This window comes from Podarcis filfolensis, assembly GCF_964270895.1.
Source record: "Podarcis filfolensis genome assembly, chromosome: 1".
Taxonomy (NCBI): Eukaryota; Metazoa; Chordata; class Lepidosauria; order Squamata; family Lacertidae; genus Podarcis; species Podarcis filfolensis.
Genome location: NC_139604.1, coordinates 58,674,331 through 58,692,967, shown reverse-complemented (window position 1 = coordinate 58,692,967; position 18,637 = coordinate 58,674,331). Strand labels below are relative to the sequence as shown.

Here is an 18,637-nt window from a genome sequence, read left to right as displayed (position 1 = left end):
ATCATCCCTGACCACTGGTCCTGCTAGCTAGGGATCATGGGAGTTGTAGGCCAAAAACATCTGGATGGCTGAGGTTGAGGAAGCCTGGACTAGACAATGCAGTGATGCCATTTGACCGACAACTGGGTAGCCCTGCGCACCTATCAAGTTTCACTTGTGGAGCCAAAAAGGTTACCCACCCCTACACTAGCATTTTTATAGGGAACAGCTGATCCGACTGATGTCTCCGCTCCACAGATCAAAGCATCCTGCATGGTGGTGAAATTCATATAGAGAGAACCTCGGTTCTGCCTGTAGTTTAAGCAATGAGATTGAGAAAAAAGTTTTTAAGTGGGAAAGTTGTAATTGGGTCAATATTTTGAAGTAAGAGCAAATCCTTTTCCACTTGAGTTACTCTGACAGCTTTAGATTTACAGTTCATAATCTAGTCTTTATTTTTGCTTGAAATTTATATCCCTTGATCTTGTCTGTAAACAAGGTCTCCAGGTGGCTTGCAATTACAAAACAGACAATAAAACATCTATAAAATCAAGTGGTGTTAAGCAGCAGGTTGCTTTTATCCTGGAGTTTCCGTAAATGTTCATCATGCATCGCACCTCTTTCCTACATCATAAATGACCAGGTGAATCAGGCCTCCATCTCAGTAAAATAAGGTATCAGCAGAGACTCGCACTCTCCCTACGGCTCCTAGACAATCCAATTCTATGCTCCAGGCATGAGAAAGGCTTATTCCACATTTCTAGACAGCCTGTCTAAGTGTAAATTGCCATAACCAGTACTGGTTTTAGAAAGTCTTAGTATTTTTCTCTCTCTCCCACTACAAGCTACAACTCAAACAAATGTCAGGACAGGGGCATAGCTGAGTGAAAGAGTACGTGCTTGGCATGCAGAAGGTCCTACTCTCAATCCTTGGCATCTCAGTTAAATTTATCTGTGATGGGAAGGCAAAGAAAGATCTCTAGCTGAGACCCTGGAAAGATACTGCCAAACACAGTAGATCATATTGGGCAAGATCATCAGTCAAACACCTTTTCAGACCTTCACCTTTAGTCCAAACATGCATTTTGGAAACCACTTCTTGATTATTATTGGGGGAGGGGCATGTATTTGTATGGTAGTGCTGCAGATGTTGTGATCCACCTTATGGATCCACCTATGGTCCAGTAATGACCCCCAAGGGGCATGGGCATAGCCATGGGCGGAGGGGCAGCTGCCCCCCTAGATCAAGTAAAACAGTAGAAATACTTAACTTGACCAATCCCATCGGTTCTGCCCTCCCCAACAAAAATCCTGGCTACGCCCATGCCAAGGGGCAAGTGGGAGTTGGAATCCATAAGTTCCCCATTCCTGGGTTGAAATCATAAAGAGTAACTGATTTACACTGCTAAAATTGACTGGTGAGAATGTCCAGGTCGACCACACTTCTCCGCTTCCTAAATTCTTTGGGATTTTCTACTTTTTAATTTTTCAAACATTCTAGATTTCCCCCTTGACTAAAGTATCTGCAGATCCACCCCATACATTTAAAGTGAATCCAATGCACATATAAAGCACAAGGCTTGCCCCCAGAGAATCTTGGAACTGTAGTTTCCCCTTCATACAATTCCAAGCACCCTTAACAAACTACCATTCTTGGGATTCTTTGGGGGAAGTAATTGAATGAGCCACATGTTCAGGTGACAATAGTAGCAACTGCACTTGCCATCTGCTATTTATTTTTTTGAAAGATCTCACTTGCAATTACTCAATAGTAAGAACTTTTATGCAGAAGAGTCTGTTCAATGCTGCAAGCAAGCAGCTGGGCAGGGGGTGAGAATATACACAGTGGCTCTACCCATGAGGAACCTCTTGCTGATTCAGGACTTTATGATGTTCAATATGGTTTATGGGAGCAATGCGATGTCTAGCTTCTTTCTGTGAAATTCCTTTTGACTCTCCTAGTCTAAAAGTTCAACGACTGCAACTCCTAGGGAGACATGCTTCAACACTTGTGTACAGTATATGCAATATGGGGATTTGCAAAGGTGAATAAATACATCAGTGCTGTGGATTGCCTCCCTTAGTGGTGAGCAGCGCACGCTGCTGTTGCCAAATTATCTGTTTGGATTGCCTTTTAAAACAAAATTACTGATCACTCCCATTACTGAAACCCATATTGGCTGTGAGTCCAGGAAGACCTGCTCCCTGCCTTGCTGGCATTTTCCATGTGGACTGGGAGGGCCAGCTACAAAAGCGGAGGCCACTGAAGGGGGGTTTGCAGGTAGGGGGGGTTGTTGCTGTTATTAATTTTTTGTATCTTTACTTTATATCTGCTTATGATTTACATAGAAATTGTTCAGTTTGGTTGTTTACTTTTTGATGTTTATTTTTGTTTCGTTGTTTGTAATTATGTAATCCTTCAAATATTGCAAGCTGCTTTGACCATAGTTTTAACAGGCATACAAATCAAATGACTGGCTGACTGATTAAAATGAGCCTTCTTCCCATATTTATATACTGATATCAAAATACAGAGCTCAGCTAAAATGTTAACTTTAATTGATAAGGATAAAATGCAGTTGAAAAGGTGTAAGTATAAACCCTGCAGAAGGGTTTATGAAACCATGTAACTATTTGATGAAGATTATTCACCACGGGACGTGGGTGGCGCTGTGGTCTAAACCACAGAGCCTAGGACTTGCCAATCAGAAGGTCGGCGGTTCGAATCCCTGCGACGGGGTGAGCTCCCGTTGCTCGGTCCCTGCTCCTGCCAACCTAGCAGTTCGAAAGCACGTCAAAGTGCAAGTAGATAAATAGGTACCGCTCCGGCGGGAAGGTAAACGGTGTTTCCGTGCGCTGCTCTAGTTCGCCAGAAGCGGCTTAGTCATGCCGGCCACATGACCCGGAAGCTGTACACCGGCTCCCTCGGCCAATAAAGCAAGATGAGCGCCGCAACCCCAGAGTTGGCCACGACTGGACCTAATGGTCAGGGGTCCCTTTACCTTTACTATTGTGAAAATGTTTGAAAAATGTAATAAAAAATTACACCACCAAAAAGGTTAACTTTAATTGTTCAACTTTTTTTCAAGCTTTCCTAATTAAAGCCAACAATTACTGTTGCTGTGTGGGCTCACTGTACTTGTTTTACATGCATGTATGCTCCAAGTAACTGTGACAGACAACAGATTTTGCGTTGCATTGTTATTTGGTTCCAACACCTGCTCTCCCCCCCCCCCCCGCACCCTTAACACCAATGTATAAGCACCTATCCACTGAGGATTGCATCTGATGAAATTGACTCTAATCCGCAAAATCTTAAGCCATAATAAATATGTTGATCTCCAGGTTGCCAGAAGTTATTTCTGTTGCAACAGACTAACATGACCACCCCTCTGAAAGTTCCAAATTAAAGTGGCACATTTTCATTTACATCAAAGAAAGTAACCTGCTATTCAACTTCTGGCACTCTATGGGGAAGCGGACAATTTTATTAGGGCATCTTCAGCTGAAGCACTGAAACCTGCATTGGCTATGATTAGGGAACCACATTGCATCTGCAGTGGATTGTGACGTTTCCTTCCTTCCTGAAGCAAGGGAAATCAATCGGAAAGGAGCACTCTTTGAAACCTAACACTGGAAACCTGGTTGTATTTTCAGCCTCAGCATGTTTTCCCAGTTTCATCAGGAAATCTTATATATACTAGTTTAAAACTTCATGATGCCTGTATCTTCCGTGCCACACTCAGGGGTTATCTGCTGCTCAAGGATGGGGAGAGCTGTCAACAATAAAATGTTGGCAAACTGGGCCATCCTTAGGACAGATGTGAAAGGTCCCTTCAGCTGATCAAATCTTCACACAGGACGAGGAACACAAGGGGCTACTTGCTGTTGGGAAGGGAAAGAATGAACTTTTCAGGGGGCTTGGAGACCTAGACACTGTAGGCCAGGAAACCAAGGGGGTAGCAAAACAAATAAAGCTGAGGAGGCAGGCAGTGGCAGACCCACATTTTGGGGGTCCTGAAACTCGAACTGTCATGGGGGCCCCTTTACAACCAGCAACAAGGTCTGGCTAACCACTGCTATCTTCTTCAACATCTGGGGTTGTTCCATGACAGATCACCACACCTTTACAACATCTGTGCAACTGACTCTCAAACTTTATATATTGATTATATATATATATATATATATATATACACATACATATATATATATATATATATAATCAATTTGAGTCATGCCACTCAAATTGGGTCTGCTAGACCCAAATGTTTTAAGCAGTGCGGACTAAAGTTGCTTTAGTTGCCTTGCTGGGGCCCCTCTAGGATTAGCCAAATCTAATTTGGCTACCAACACCCAGAGCTAATTTCACAGGGCATTGCAGCGAGTAGCCACTGAAGGAGAAGCCCCATCACACATGTCTTGCGCTGATGGGACTCGCTAGCTGAATTCCACCCTTTGGTGTGGGCACATTCCTATAGGGCTGCTTAATTTAACATCATTGCTTTGACAACTAGTGGAAATCTAAGCCTGCCATTATAAGTGACTCCTTTGAGGTAGCAGTTGGAAAGAGAAAAGGCCCTGTTAAAGATTAAAGAGACAACCTGTACTTGAACCTCACTTTTTAGCCCGCAACAAATGTCCACAATGGGAATCTCAGAATAACAATATATGTATCATTTTAATAATACTTTGAGTGCTCAAATAACTTCACCATGCTCCCGAGCTGACTCAGCCCCCACAATTCCCCCCGTGGCAGCTATTTGTGAAACAGAAATCAGCTATGTTGCAGTCAAACTGTGCAACACACACATCCATTGTGTCTGGATCCTTTGCCAAGCAGCATGAAAAGCAGCAGAAGCGGAGTCCTCTTGTGCAGCCTCCGGATGAAGAGAAATACTATACTCACCAGGGAAAACTGTGGGGTGGCATTTTCAGAAATAGTGTTTTGATTACATACATAGTATAAGGTGGAGGGGGTTAGTGGGTGCCTGGGAAAAATACAAACCTGCTACAAAATAGCAAATGTTAATGACAAAGCCTTGGGTGATACTTCTTTTTGGAATGAAGTTCTAGGAAAACAGTACAGAGAGATTCTCTGCATCGTCATGTTATGTTAGCTCTGTTCATCTTAGAAACTCACCCAAGTGATGGAGGACTAGGAGAGGGGCTGGCTGTGGCGGAGGACATCCTAATGAACATGAAATTAAATAGGATATAAACTGGTATGCCCAGGGCAAGAGCCTTCTTCAAGGGTTAGACATTGCCCTTTTGCCAATACTGGTGATCTGAATGGTGAGAGTTAATTTGTTTTAGTCCAGAGGAAACAAACCAAACATGTATTGATGATGTCATGTATCGTCTTGCATTTTCTTTGTTCTTGTTAACATGCTATGTTGTCTTTTACTGAGCAACGCTGGCAGCCACAAGCATTTAACTCATCTCTTGATAGGGGAGGGGTATTGTGAGTTTGGCTGGATTGAGCCCTGTGCATGAGTACTCAGGAAGAAGACTTTTTTTCAATTGCTTGTGGGTTATTTTCCTGAACAGGAACCAGCCAGTTTATGGATTCCGACTGGATGCCAACAATGGACAGGCACAGAAAGATGAAGAGGAAAAGAGCCACTGAGAGTTTCTAGCTAGAGTTAGGGCCAAACTACATAGGATATTAGTAGTTTAACATAAGCTTGCTTACCCTAGCTGCTGTTATTTTGGAGTTACAGCAGCTGGGAATCCTTATCTAAAGAGGTGCTCCTGATCCAGATCCCATCACCTACTTGGCTGCTATTTGCCCACTGGTTTTGTTTGCAGTAAACATCACATTCAATGACAAAAAGCAGCCAGGAGGGAGCAATTTCCAGGAGAACACAAGTGCAGCGTCTTCATCTAAACTAAGAGCATGCTCAGGATGGAGGCATTGCGGTTTCTTTTTCCTCCAAAATGAAAGCACTGAAGTCTTATGTAGCTTTTCCTAGTTATCTGAAAAACTGGAAGTGCACAAATCTCTGAGAATCTGCTATGCCTCTGGGAATCTGCTATTTGTTTTCAGGAGTCTGCTTGCTTTCAACTATACTCTAGTTGTACATTTGTAAATAAAGCATATATTGCAAAGGCATCATATGTCTCCAGTGCTCTTTTATCCAAAGAAATTACACCCCAGAACATCCCACTGCACAGGGAAATGTGCAACATGCCTATATGGGTCTGTTGAAACAACCATCTAGCGGCGAATTGTCTGTGTGTGGCGGGGGTGGGGGATGGGATTTCAATGTCCTTTCAACCTGCAAAGGATCTTGATTTTTTATTTATTTTATTTATTAAATTTATATACCACCCTTTCATCACAAGATCTCAAGGCAGTTCACAGAATAAAATACAAGGTAAAAACACAAGTGAATAGTTAAAACAGAAACAACAAAACAATAACCCTTGCTTCCCACAGACACATTTAAAAGGCTGTAGAATATTAATCAGCCAAAGGCCTGGTTGAAGAAGAATATTTTCACTTGGCACCTAAAATATATATAATGAAGGCGCCAGGCAAACCCCCCCCCCCAGGGGAGAGCATTCCACAAATGGGGAGCCACTACAGAAAAGGCCTGTTTTCGTGTTGCCACCCTCACATGGAGGAGGCACACGAAGAAGAGCCTCAGATGATGAACACAGAGGGACAGTATTGCGATATTGCGGTCCTGAGCCGTTTGATCCTCTGGATGAAAAAGCTGCTTTGTAAATGCCCTTCCTTTTGATCTCCTCCCATGTTTGAACACACGAAAGAAGCTGAAGGAGGCATTTTCCTCTACTTCTTTCACACATCATTTTACAACTTTCTCGATGTCAACAAGGGGTGGGGGCACATTTTGTAGGAAGTACTCTGAGAACAATTAAGTTAAGTCAGAATGTCCCATTTCAATTCCCTCCTTGGTTATAAAACTCAACGGGTGGGCTTAAGCATGCCATAGGTCTCTCAGCCTAACTTCACGGAGAACCAGGGCAGCGCAGCAGATAAGAGTGGGTGACTTTGCCCAATCCCTGTCTCATCATGAAGCACACATGGCTTTGGGCCATCCTACCCAACAGGGTTGTTGTTTAGGAAGACACGGCATATCTGCTTCCCTGAACCAAGGGTGCTATCAAGGCATGGCTTTGAGACAGACGTCCAGGACCCCACTCAGCACAATGAGCAGAAGCCTCCCACCCCGAATGCAGCAGGACTGGCTTGTCACATTTTGTAGTAATGCACATCATTGTCTAAAGAGGTTGTGGTACATGAAACCATTAAGTCCGGAGTCTAAAACAACACAGCTGCACCACCGCCCTGCACTCCCCTGAGGATGAGTGGGATTAAATGACAAAAGTAATTAAAGCAAGAAATGCAAGGCAATATGTACACTAAGCCAAACCGTATCCCACTACTAGCCAATTTCTGGTGGGCTATCTGAGGTTTCCCTGTCACTGGGAGCCTGGTAAAGATGGCTGGATGAGGTGAGCAGCGCAGTGGCAGTCCTTGGGATCACTGGACACAAACCAATCACTCCTTGACTGTTAAAACCAGTGGCGTAGCGTGGGGGGTGCAGGGGGGGCCAGCTGCACTGGGCGCAACATCTGGGGTTAGGGCAAATCCATGGGTTAGGGGGCGCAAATCCACGGGTTAGGGGGCGCAAATTACTTGCCTTGCCCCGGGTGCTGACAACCCACGCTACGCCACTGGTTAAAACAGATGTTGAGTAGGGAATTTTGCTTTGCAAGTTTAACAGATACATCAACGGACGCCCGGGGAGTCTATATGAGGCATGGAGAGCCTGCAACCCTCCAAATCAGCCTTTGCCAACCTGGTGCCCTCCAGGTGGTCCTTCACCAGGTAGCGAGATGAGACTCGGAGCAGGGGAAAGTGGAAAGAAGGGCGAGCGGCCATGTCTTCTACTCTCTCTACCCGACTGGCTCCGGCAGGTCCACAGGGGTTCAAGGGGCCACACTTTGCGGGGAAACGTCCGCGGAACCCCCACGTCTGTGTAACGGGTGGGGCTGCCCCGTCGAGGCGTTAGAAGTGAGGAAGGGTAGCGGACCGGGCCGGGGGGACGACACTGACAAGGAACCCTCTTTTCCAGCAGCAAATTCGGTTTGCAAGCGGGGAGTTTAACTTCTAGAGGAGAAAGATGAGAGAGCGGCAGCGGGACCCTCCCTGCTTTTTGCGGCTCAGTTTGGGGATTGTTAAAGAGATTATTTTTAAGGTGTTTTGGGGGGAAAGGAGGGCTTGTCTCAGAGCCAGCGCCTTTTGTAGATCCGAGACCCAGGAAGAAGATCTTAGCCGAGCCGGAAAGTTTCTTCTTGGCGCTAATGGCGGGAGCGCAGCCTGCAGGGGACAATTTCTACGGATTGGAAAGAGAGCGCTGCCGGCCGGCCCTCCACGTGGAGAAGGAAGGGACGCGGGTTACCCACCCCGAGAGGGAAGGATCGGCGCTCGAGTGGCGAAACGTCCCCCCTGCCCCCTGTGCTAAAGGACACCCGCACCCACGGGAGCGCACGCTACGGTACCTGTTTTGCCCACGGCGCCCTGTCCCAGCACCACGAGCCTCAGGGTCCGCGCAGAGCTCAGGCTGACGGATCGGCGCAAGGGCCGAGGGAAGCTCATGGCGAAGCCGGCGCGATCTCCGCGATCTGCGCGCGCCTCGTCGGCTCCAGCTCCGGCGCGCCACTGCCCGGGAGAGCGCGCAGCAAGAGCGCAGCGGCGAGCTCCGCCCAGGAGGGGGTTGGGGTGCGCCGCCGCTCGCTCCTCCCGGGGTCGCACAAGCGCCAAGTGCGAGAGAGGGAGACGGGGCGGGAGGAAGTCCCCGCGGTCCCAGCAAGACCACGAGGTTGAACCCGCAGACAAGCCGCAAGCCTCAGAGAGACCCAGAGACCCTGGCCGCACTCCCGCCCCGGGCAGGAGGAAACGGAGGGGCTGCCGGCCGCATCTCTCCTGCTCCCTCCAGGGTCACAGGCAGGGCAGCTGAGGAAGGACTCCGGCCGTGACATCATCAACATCATCGGCGAAGGGAGCTGCTCTGCTCTGACAGCCCATCTCTGGGCAGCAGCAGCAGCTGCCAGCGCGCCTCGCTCTTGCTTATTTGACTGAATGGTTTCCAGAGGAGTGGTGGTAGGTCAATTGCAGCCAAAGCAATAAGAGAGTATTGTGGCCCCTTAGAGACTGGTCCGTGTGCGGGGCCCATGGGCGCACAAGTGCCCACAGAGGCTTTCCGTGATGCCCGCATCGTTCCCTCCTCCTCACTTTGATTAGGCTTGAATAATTTTATTGTAGCTAATATAATAGGTCGTGCTGTGTGTGTAGCGCCCAGTACAGTTTTTTTCCATTTCCAAATGTGTCCAGGGGTCTGAAAAAGTTGATGATCTCTGTGATGTATAAGCATACCATCAGATGTATGAAGTGTTATCCTAAATTGGCAGATAGGCACAGACAGAAGAATGATAGGAGGTTTGAGAGAATCTGAATGCAAAAAGTGCAGACTGGGCTCTGGAATCCATATTGTTGGCTTTCTTCTGAGGGTCTTGGAGACACCCATTGTAAAGGTTTGCACATTTCTCTTTCCCAGATACATGTTCCTCAGGTATGTGTCAGTGTCCAACAAACAGCCTTTTTTGCATGGTCACTCGCACACAGTCCATTAGCCCTGGAAGCACATTTTGAAAGCCTAGGATAGTTAAAGAGAGAGCTGGAGAGAGAGTTCACCTTGTGCATAAAAAAGAGAGTAAAAATTGGCCGCCGGGCAAACCTCTCTTAGGAGGGCATCCCACAGCAAACATTCTACCACTGATGGATGCTACCTCTCCCTAGGAGACACCCAAAACTATGCTAACTTCTAGGCAATGGTGCATTTGCACAGCCAGATCCAGGATTTAGCATCTGGAATGCCATAACTAACATCAGTTTTGAGAGTTTGCAGTGGAATGCCCAAACCTGAGCCCCATATGTGACAGTACATGGTCTGACCAGAAGACCATAGGTTAGAAGTTGTATGTTGCCAGTTTGGCCATGGCCAGCAAATGGCAAAATGTTCATTCAAACAGAACCTGTGAAGCTTTTTCCCTTGTTGGACTCTTGTTCCTTTAATGGCTATATGACAAACAGAAATTAAATCAGGTGAAGCTGTTCCAGCATGCAGATGCAGGAAAACTTCAGGTGTCAAATTTCTGCTTTTCTTTGCAGGAGGTTTGCTGGAGAAAAAATTGACATCTTTACCTGGAAGAGATAGAAAGTGCTGCATATATCAGCAGTAGCATCCAAAGTGTCCTTACTTGACTAAGATTTAAGGTAACTCAAAACTTTCCCTGCATCCTATAGGCTGAGCCCTGGTAGGCTGAAACAGAACAAGCTTGCTGACTGATGAATTTAAAATTAGTTCAGAGAGCTTACCCCCTCAGTCCAATACTGCTGATCCTCCCAACTTGTGAAGAAGAAAACATCAAATGCTGCTTTGCCTTCGTTGGACCTAGAGGGAAACCAGCATCTCTGAAGATGGGAGTTCAGTGAGTGTTATGCAAATTTGCCTTGAAATGCAGGAGATAAATCACAAAGCCTAGGGAGGAAATGCAAGGCTTTTTTCCCAAGTAGAACCTGAATAAATGTTTCCAGCAGTCTGTTTCCAACAGAACTTCCTAAGAAAGAGAAAGGGGACTACAATACATTTGCATCCAACGTCTGAACATATTTTCTCCACTGAGGATTTGTAAAAGAACTGGCAAGACTTATTTGGGTGTTTTTTCCCCTGGTGATGTGAGATGCAAGCCTGTTTCGTGCTTCTGCATACTCATAAGGAGCATAACACAGAGATCTCACCAGTGATCAGATCTGTGAGTTCCTAAATACATTTCAGGGCAAACTTGCACGATTTGTGAACCACCAAGTTAAACAAAGCCCATCAGCCACATTTCGATCTTGCATTTTTTTGTCTTAAGCTTGTCTTGGTTCAGTCCAGTAGTGCCATTTTTTAAAGCAGGATGGGAAATCTGATGCTCCAGATATTTGCTGGACTCCAACTCCCACCTGCTCTGGTCAGCATGGCCAGTGCTCAGGGATTATGGGAGTTTTGTGGCCCAGCAACATATGGAAGGCAACAGATCCCCCCCCCCAGCCTTGCATAAGGCATCACACTTCAGGAGAAGAACCTGAGAGCAGGAAGTGCCAACTTCTACTTCCTCAATAAATCATCCCCCAGCCAGGCACCACCTGCTTGGTTAACCATATATGTAGCCTCTCAGCAAATTCTTTGTTGGAGAGAGTGTGCCTATGAAAGAAATCACAGGTGCATTTTTAGTTGTAGCCAGCTGGCCAATATTAGATTAATGCTGTACCCAAAAGGCTCCCCAGCCCTGCTCTCTAGAACTCCGGATTCCAAAACATTACAAATGAATGTTCATCACACTTTCTTCCCCACTCCTGCCATTTCCCCCACTGCCCACAATCTTTCCCCTTTCCCGGTCTGGTTCCTTAAGCTGCAGTACCTCTACAGGCCTTTATAAATAAAATCAGGGACTTTGTTATTTTCTGAGGAGTGATGTGTCAAGCTGGGGGCAGGCATTCAGATCTTGGGCAAGTGAGGCACAAGACATGTGATACCAACCCTGGGCACATTTATTCAGAAGTGAGTCTTTAACAAGAGTTTTGCTTCACTTGGGACTGCAGCCTTCAAGACTCCATCTTAAACACATTGTAAATTGAGCTGCTAGACTCTCTTTTTTAAAACAAAAAGATTGTTGCCCGCCTAGCCTGGTCTATTGTAACTGAAAAGGACTCCCTCCTACAAAGATCCCTTTTGTGCCACTGGTATCCAAGAGACTGCCTCCCAGGGCTCCTGAATTTATTTATTTATTTATTTTACTTTTGATCCCAGTTATCTGCATTGAGCTTGCATTCCTCCCGTCTCTGTAACCCTATTCAAGCAGCACTCTTGTTTAGGCAACCTTCGGATTTATCTAAACATTTCAGGTGCCCTCCAATCATTCCAATACATAGGAGGGGTATTACATTTCTTGTGGGCAGCGGATCCTTTTGCCATACAAAGGACAATGTGAATAGTGCAGACACTGAACAGACTGGGCTGAGAACCACAACAGCATGACATTTAGAAATGAAACTGACTCCCAGAGTTTCATAATTCTACCTCCAAGGGTTTTTTTCTTTTCTTTTCTGTAATGCAGCCTTTCTTTTGCCATGTAAGGTTATGAAGCACAGCATGGCTGTAACGGTGCAACATGGATTCTGTTTACAAAGCAGCACTGCTTATTTCTTTTAGCAACCTTGCTCCAGAAACTGACTGTAACATTTTCCTCCTCTTGCTCCACACACACAAACACACACGCACACACACACACACACACACACACACACCCTCTCCAACTTTGCACATATTCCATCGGGTGTTTAATAATGTGCACACGTTTGTTTTTACTATCCCCCTAAAAGGCAGCAGGAAGCCAAAGCAGAGTTCAATTCATCTTCAGATTCTGTCAGCCAAGGATGTGCCATGCGCACACACAAATGAACTAAAAACCCTGGGTTTAGAATTCAGACAATTGCTTCCTTTGCTGACATCATAGCCTGTATAGTTCTATGGAGGCAGTAGAGTTAGAGGAGGGTTAGAGCAGAGAATGTCAGAATTGGTGGGGCAAGTATAGTCATTTTCAGGTTGTATACCAAGAGGGAACTAGTCATACAGGGGTGGGGATGCTGTGGCCCTCCAGATGTTGTTGGACTCTGGCTCCCATCAGCACCAGCTAGCATGGTCAATGGCCAGAGATGAATGGATTTGTAGTCCACCAACAACTGAAGCGCCACAGGTTCCTCATCCCTGTGCATTGTGAAAACGCGTTTCTTTCTTTATGACTTTTCCAATGACCCCAGAGTGGTGTACATAGTCCCCACCTCCTCCATTTTTTCCTCATAAAAATCCTGTTAGCTAGGTTGTGGTAAGAGATGCTGACTGGCCCAAGTGATCTTCATGGGGGAGTGGGAATTTGAAGCTGGATCTCCCTGCCCTTAGTGCAGCACTCTGACCATGACAACACACTAGCTTAAACTGCATCATTAACATCTCCTGGGAGCCCAACGTGTCTACCCACAAGGGAGGTTGCCTGTGGCATCTCTGCATGCTTTACCATTCTGGTCTTGCCACCATCCAGTCAGTATCTGCTGCGGGAGGTAAATCTGCTTCATCAGGACTGATTGGAGTGCTTGCTCACTTTTGCTGAGAAAATCGATGATCTGCTTTTGACCACCCCTGTGAGGGCTGTCTGTTGTGTCAATGAGATAGTCATTGCTCTGGACTTCCCTCTTTCCAATCAGGGAATGTATCCAGATTGGTGAGTTCTCCAGTAACACAGGGGACTGGCCTCTTCAGTCTCCAGGTCATCACATGCGACAGCAGAGCACGCATAAGCCCATTGTTCCCCATTTTCCAGTCACTTCTGGGTCGCCACGATGTGCACGTCCATGGCCACACACATATTGAACCCATGTAAATTGGTCGTTGCCTGTATTCTAGCACATAATGCTTTATAATGCCTTATATCAGGTATTCTTCCATCTATAACACACACTGGCCCCGTCCTATCTCCATATGCAGCTTATTCTGATGTTGCCAATAAAAGGGGGAAGAATCCTACCAGCATTTGTAGGAGTGGGAAATATCCTTGCTAGTCCCAAGAGGTTACAACAAAGGCAGCCTATTAGAACTCATAAATTTATACTGCTTATTTTCAGAATCAGAAAAACAGAAGACAAGGGAGTCCTGAATTCCACTCCCAGTGAGGTAGCTGAGGCATTTTTATTAAAATTTTGTCTAACACATTCATATAACTGTTATTTCCTTGTATTCCATCAGCTGACCGTTTTCCCAAACACAATATGAAGATTGGTTATATTTTGAGTATTATAAATAACGATGACCCCAAACAACTTGCAAGTCATTTTCGAACCACTTGTAGTTTACATACTTCCCAGCTGTTTTCCTTGTACTGTCATTGGGAACAACTCAAAGCAGCTGTATATCACTGCAGATCTTAATTTACAGGTTTGAGCAAATATGTAACCTCATCTCTTCGGTATGTGAAACTTGCATGCAATCTATCAGGTTACCAACTCCAGTTTCTTATCTACAGAGAGAAAAATCCCCGGCAGTGCTGACATATTTTCTTTCATGTTCAGATATAGCGACCATCACTCATGGATTCATAACTTCAAGGCTAGACTACTGTAGTGCCAACTGGCGATGGTTTGGAGTAGAGGTTTTGTCCTTAGAGCGGGTGGATTGCTGGAGACAGAGCCAGTACTCAAGTGCTTGAACTGACTTTATGCTCAATTCAAGGTGGTTCTTAATTATTATTTTTTCTTATTAATGTAACATCCCATGGCATCCTTGGTTTGGTTTTTATATCATGAAGTTCTATTTTGTTATTTGGGTTATGGGGATATAATTTAATAAAAATACTTTAATAAGGTCAAATGAAAGGGCATTTTTGTGGGGCGAAGAAGGGAAGACTCTGAGGGTGTGCTGTTACCAAGGAGTTTGCATTTAGCCTTACAAGGTGCTTTGAAGTACCAGCTTAGGGACTTCAAAGCACCTTGCACATGATGTCAGGCCTTCCCACCCACCTGTTGCATTTGGCCCACGAGACTGATCCTGATAAGGATCTGGCCCACGGAGCCAAAAAGTTGCCCACCCCAACTTACAGAAAACAAGGCTTGAAAATGCAACATTATGCTGATGACTCAGCTCTTGCGATAAACACCAGAAATTACTAGGAAGTGCTATGAAAGATAATTGGGCAAATCTTCCATTATCATGGTTGGGGGGAAAATTGTTTTGACCAATATGGATGTATACCAAAAAATATTGTTTCTCTGTATGAATAGACATGATTGTAGAGGCCTGACTGAATAATTTTAGAGTGGTGGCAGAAAACCATTTGGAAAATTTGGAATGGAGAACCAAGACTGACTGAAAAAGCTTTGTTCATTTCTAAATGCCATTGGGATTGGATTACTGGTTTTTAAACTACTATATTATTATGCTTAAAAATTAGTGGTAATAGAAGATTGGTTCACATGGGACAAAACAACTTGCTGAAAACAAGATGGAGTTAATGTATCATGGACCGTATGCAACTGGAGAGGTAGTTTAATGCAAGGGTTTCTGTTTGTGCAGCAAAACTTCTCTTCTGTGCTCCTTCTCCCAAATCTGCTCTGAAGGGTTGGGGATTTGGAGAGCATGCTGTGGGGGTGGCAGGATGGAGAAGCAAATTCCTTGGGGGAAGCCATGACTAGTTAGAATGTTATAATACGAGTTTAAATGTATAGTGTTGATGGGGTGTTTGATATTCTTTGAATGCCAAACAAATGCCTTTTTCTCCCCCAGCATTCCAGCATGTTGTGTAGTTGCTTTTAGTTGTGTCTGATGGGTTTTGATGGATTTTACATTATTGGCTGGTGGTGGCTGCAGCTTTATTGATTTGCTTTGTGCCTGGTCTTTACGTGTGTTTTTATAATTTCAAATGTTTGTCAGTCTAGAAGCATTATGCCAAAGGTCAGCTTATAAATTTACAGCAATCAATCAATAAGCAAATAAATGCATCTTAGAAAAATTAATAGTAGCTCTCAAAATAATGGGACATGCATAGATATCTTCAGATTTGGGGGAAAAAGCAGCTTGAAAACTGTATCCAGACATATCACCATCATGGTTTAATTGTTTTTTTCATTTTATATTTCCTGTTGCTTAGAAAGAAATAGGATTTTACCAAGAGGCTGGTGCTGTACAAATAAGTCATGTGTCTGTGAACTGCATATTTCCAAACCCCATCTTAGAGGCTGACTCATACCATAAAGAAAATGGCAAATCCAGGTTATTTGGGGAAAGGGGTTGGTAAACTGAGAAATATGATTTGGAGGGAGCTGGGAGGTGAGGTCTAAGAAGTGGAAAATGGTAAATGATTTGCAGCAATGTCTTGGCTCCAGGCGTGGAGCTGGCTTTATGTCTCCGAATAAGGTCACATCCATTTTGTACGATTAAATTTAACCTGATTGAATAATTATCTGAGGTGGTTTGTGTGTTTGTTTGTTTGCAGAAACTAACATGGAAAGTTTCTGAGGTCTACAGAAAAGTAACAAGAAAATTATGTCTGTTCCAAACAGTAAAAATTCCTGAAACAGGGACTCGCCTCAGAAACCATGATCCTCAACAAAGTGGTTCTATACATTCCCCCCCCTAAAAAGGCCTGTAGATAGATATCTATCCTGTAGATAGAGAACCACTTGTCACAAAGCAGATGAGTCAAATAAATTGTATTCAGGCTAGAACCGTGATGCACCAGTAGTCATAATACTATTCCAAATCCTAGTCAATAATGCTTTTTTCAGGACAGAGATTGATTTTATTATTACTAGCTTTTAAGATGCAGTGGCCGGGGGGAGTTCCTCGAGACAAACTGTCACCATGTAATTAAATGATGTACAGGAGGTATAATGAAATATCTTATTAATGCCATTATCTGTTATTGCAGCACAGCATGTATCTCATAAATCTTTGTAATTATTCTAATGCAGCAGTTTCTCCCAACCTGAACTATGATTATCTGCAGTTCCTGATTAGCCAGATTTTCTTGTGAGATTCCCTGTGTCAGAATAACTCTTAATTAAGCTATACCCTCATTCATTTTGACTTCTAATTATCTGAATGTTCTGGCCTTCTTCTAAGTCGCTAAGGTCAATGATATTAGACTGTGTGTGATTCTTAAGAGAGCATTCTCTGGCGGTTTATGCTGTTCTGCTCTGTTAGTAGCCACTGGCCATGCTTTTTAAAGGCCATTAACAAAACCAGAAACAGGACAATATTAAGCAAGTGATATGTGTGTGTGTGTGTGTGTGTGTGATACAGTTCATTAAAGGCTTTAGGATCACTCAGAGTTATCCCAGTTTGATTATCCAGTCAAACTGGAGCTCAACTCTGCCTCCCCAACCCCTTTTAATTCTCATTTAATGTAGACAGTAGCTGAGATGCAGTGTTGGGCAAAACATCTTCATCTTAATTAAACTGTTTCTGAGTCTTTTGTGAGCCTTTTTGGAGAATTCCCAGAAAAAGCTCAGGGGGTTTACTCCCCAATAAGTGTGCATTGGATTACAGTCTTAAGTCTCTCTTAGTCTCAGAAGCCCATCTATACCATGGGAGGATACTGGTCTACCTAACAAAAATATTATCAGGATGACTGAGATAATGTTACCTAAAACACCCTGAACACTATATACATGGAAATAATTAGTAATGCCCACTACCACTGACTTATATGAAATTAACAATGGGCAGTATGTTCTTAGCTTTCGGGCTTGGGTCTGTATAGCCCAAAGCCCATTCTTTTCTTAGCATTCAGTAACTAAGCATTAGCTTCTTGAACCCCAACTAGATGTGTGCTAGGGCAATAGATTACTGCCAGTCTTTCCTCCCAGTAAAGATTTCAGCTCCATATGCCCCCCGCTTACCCCAACAGAAACAGGCTTCTTTTCATTTATATAGCATCGCTGAACTGAGCCGTTAAAATATGTTTTCTGTTTGCAGCCAGAATGAATTCATGTCATGCTGAGAAAATAAATGAGACAGAAGAAAGAGTTCTAAGACACCCAGCAAAGCTGTTGTACAAAAAAATAAAATAAAAATAAAATCATGCCAAGAGTGTACCCCTAGCACTGCTTAGTCTCGGACTCTGAATTTTAAAAACCTGTCAAGCTATAGTTTCTTGTAGCTGGAAAACATTGTATTCTTTCTCCCATGGGCTTTAAGGGTGGAGCACAATCCTCAGCATTTTAACCAGAAGTCATACTTCTCTCTAACTACCATTGGATTGAATGAGAGTCACAGAGATCTTCTGCAGCCTCCATGACAGCAGGTGATTCCATCTGCATGTGCATTGTTTTATTATTTGCCTCTGAGATCTTTAAACATTTGAACAGCAGGAGTAAGGGCTGATTCACACATGCAAGAACATCACCTATTTCTATGCACTTGATTGACAACATATGATCTGACTACTGTAAATTGATAAGCACTGCATAACCGGCATTGTTAAAAGTTCAGTCTGTTGTGTTAAATTGGTGATGCTGGTCTATGTGAACCAGCCCTTAGATTCAAACATCTAGGTTCTAGATTATACCAGATGCATAAATTGACTTCAGCATGACCAAATCAGCTCCATTAAAGTGTGCTAGTTTAACTTAATTGATAGATTCTGACTAACCAATCTAACAGATGAATGGCTTTGTGAAAGGTGAAAGCCAGTACACAAACCAATAAAAATTGCTCCAGTTAAAAGTGCAATGTTACCTAATTTGGCGGTCTTTGTTCTGTGCTATGCAAGCATTCTGAGGAATAAATAGATCAGTAGGTTGACGCTATGTGGTGCTCTTGCAAAATCGATGGCAACAGATATCTCATCGGACAAACAATGAATTAATCTCCCATGGAACAATGCTGGCTGCTCCTTACAGTTCATTAGTATTTGGCTAAGTGGTTTTTCTGCAGTTCTCTAAAGAGGACTGAAGGAGGGAAATGGTTCTCTTCATCAGCAGGAATCAGGAAATGGAAGAAACTAACACTATTGCTAATCCAGCTCATTA

The 18,637-nt window shown here is 44.2% G+C and overlaps 1 protein-coding gene and 1 long non-coding RNA gene across 3 annotated transcripts in view; one reads left to right on the top strand and one right to left on the bottom strand.

The window, feature by feature from the left end:
* Window positions 1-8,700, bottom strand: part of LOC310748552 (ras-related and estrogen-regulated growth inhibitor-like) — a 28,928-nt gene extending 20,228 nt beyond the window's left edge. For both annotated transcript variants that reach the window (XR_014541343.1, XM_083584403.1), the window contains exon 1: window positions 8,515-8,700. Coding sequence is in view for 1 of the 2 variants with exons in the window: in XM_083584403.1 (XP_083440529.1) it covers window positions 8,515-8,611 (97 nt within the window). In the remaining variant the exon portion in view is untranslated. The remainder of the gene's footprint in view (window positions 1-8,514) is intronic.
* Window positions 8,701-8,994: 294 nt separating this feature from the next.
* LOC310750292 lies at window positions 8,995-17,678 on the top strand. The gene is made up of 5 exons (XR_014542044.1): window positions 8,995-9,115; window positions 10,184-10,288; window positions 13,736-13,784; window positions 14,180-15,875; window positions 17,583-17,678. It is a non-coding gene; the product is annotated as an uncharacterized lncRNA (long non-coding RNA).
* The last annotated feature ends 959 nt before the right edge of the window (window positions 17,679-18,637 follow it).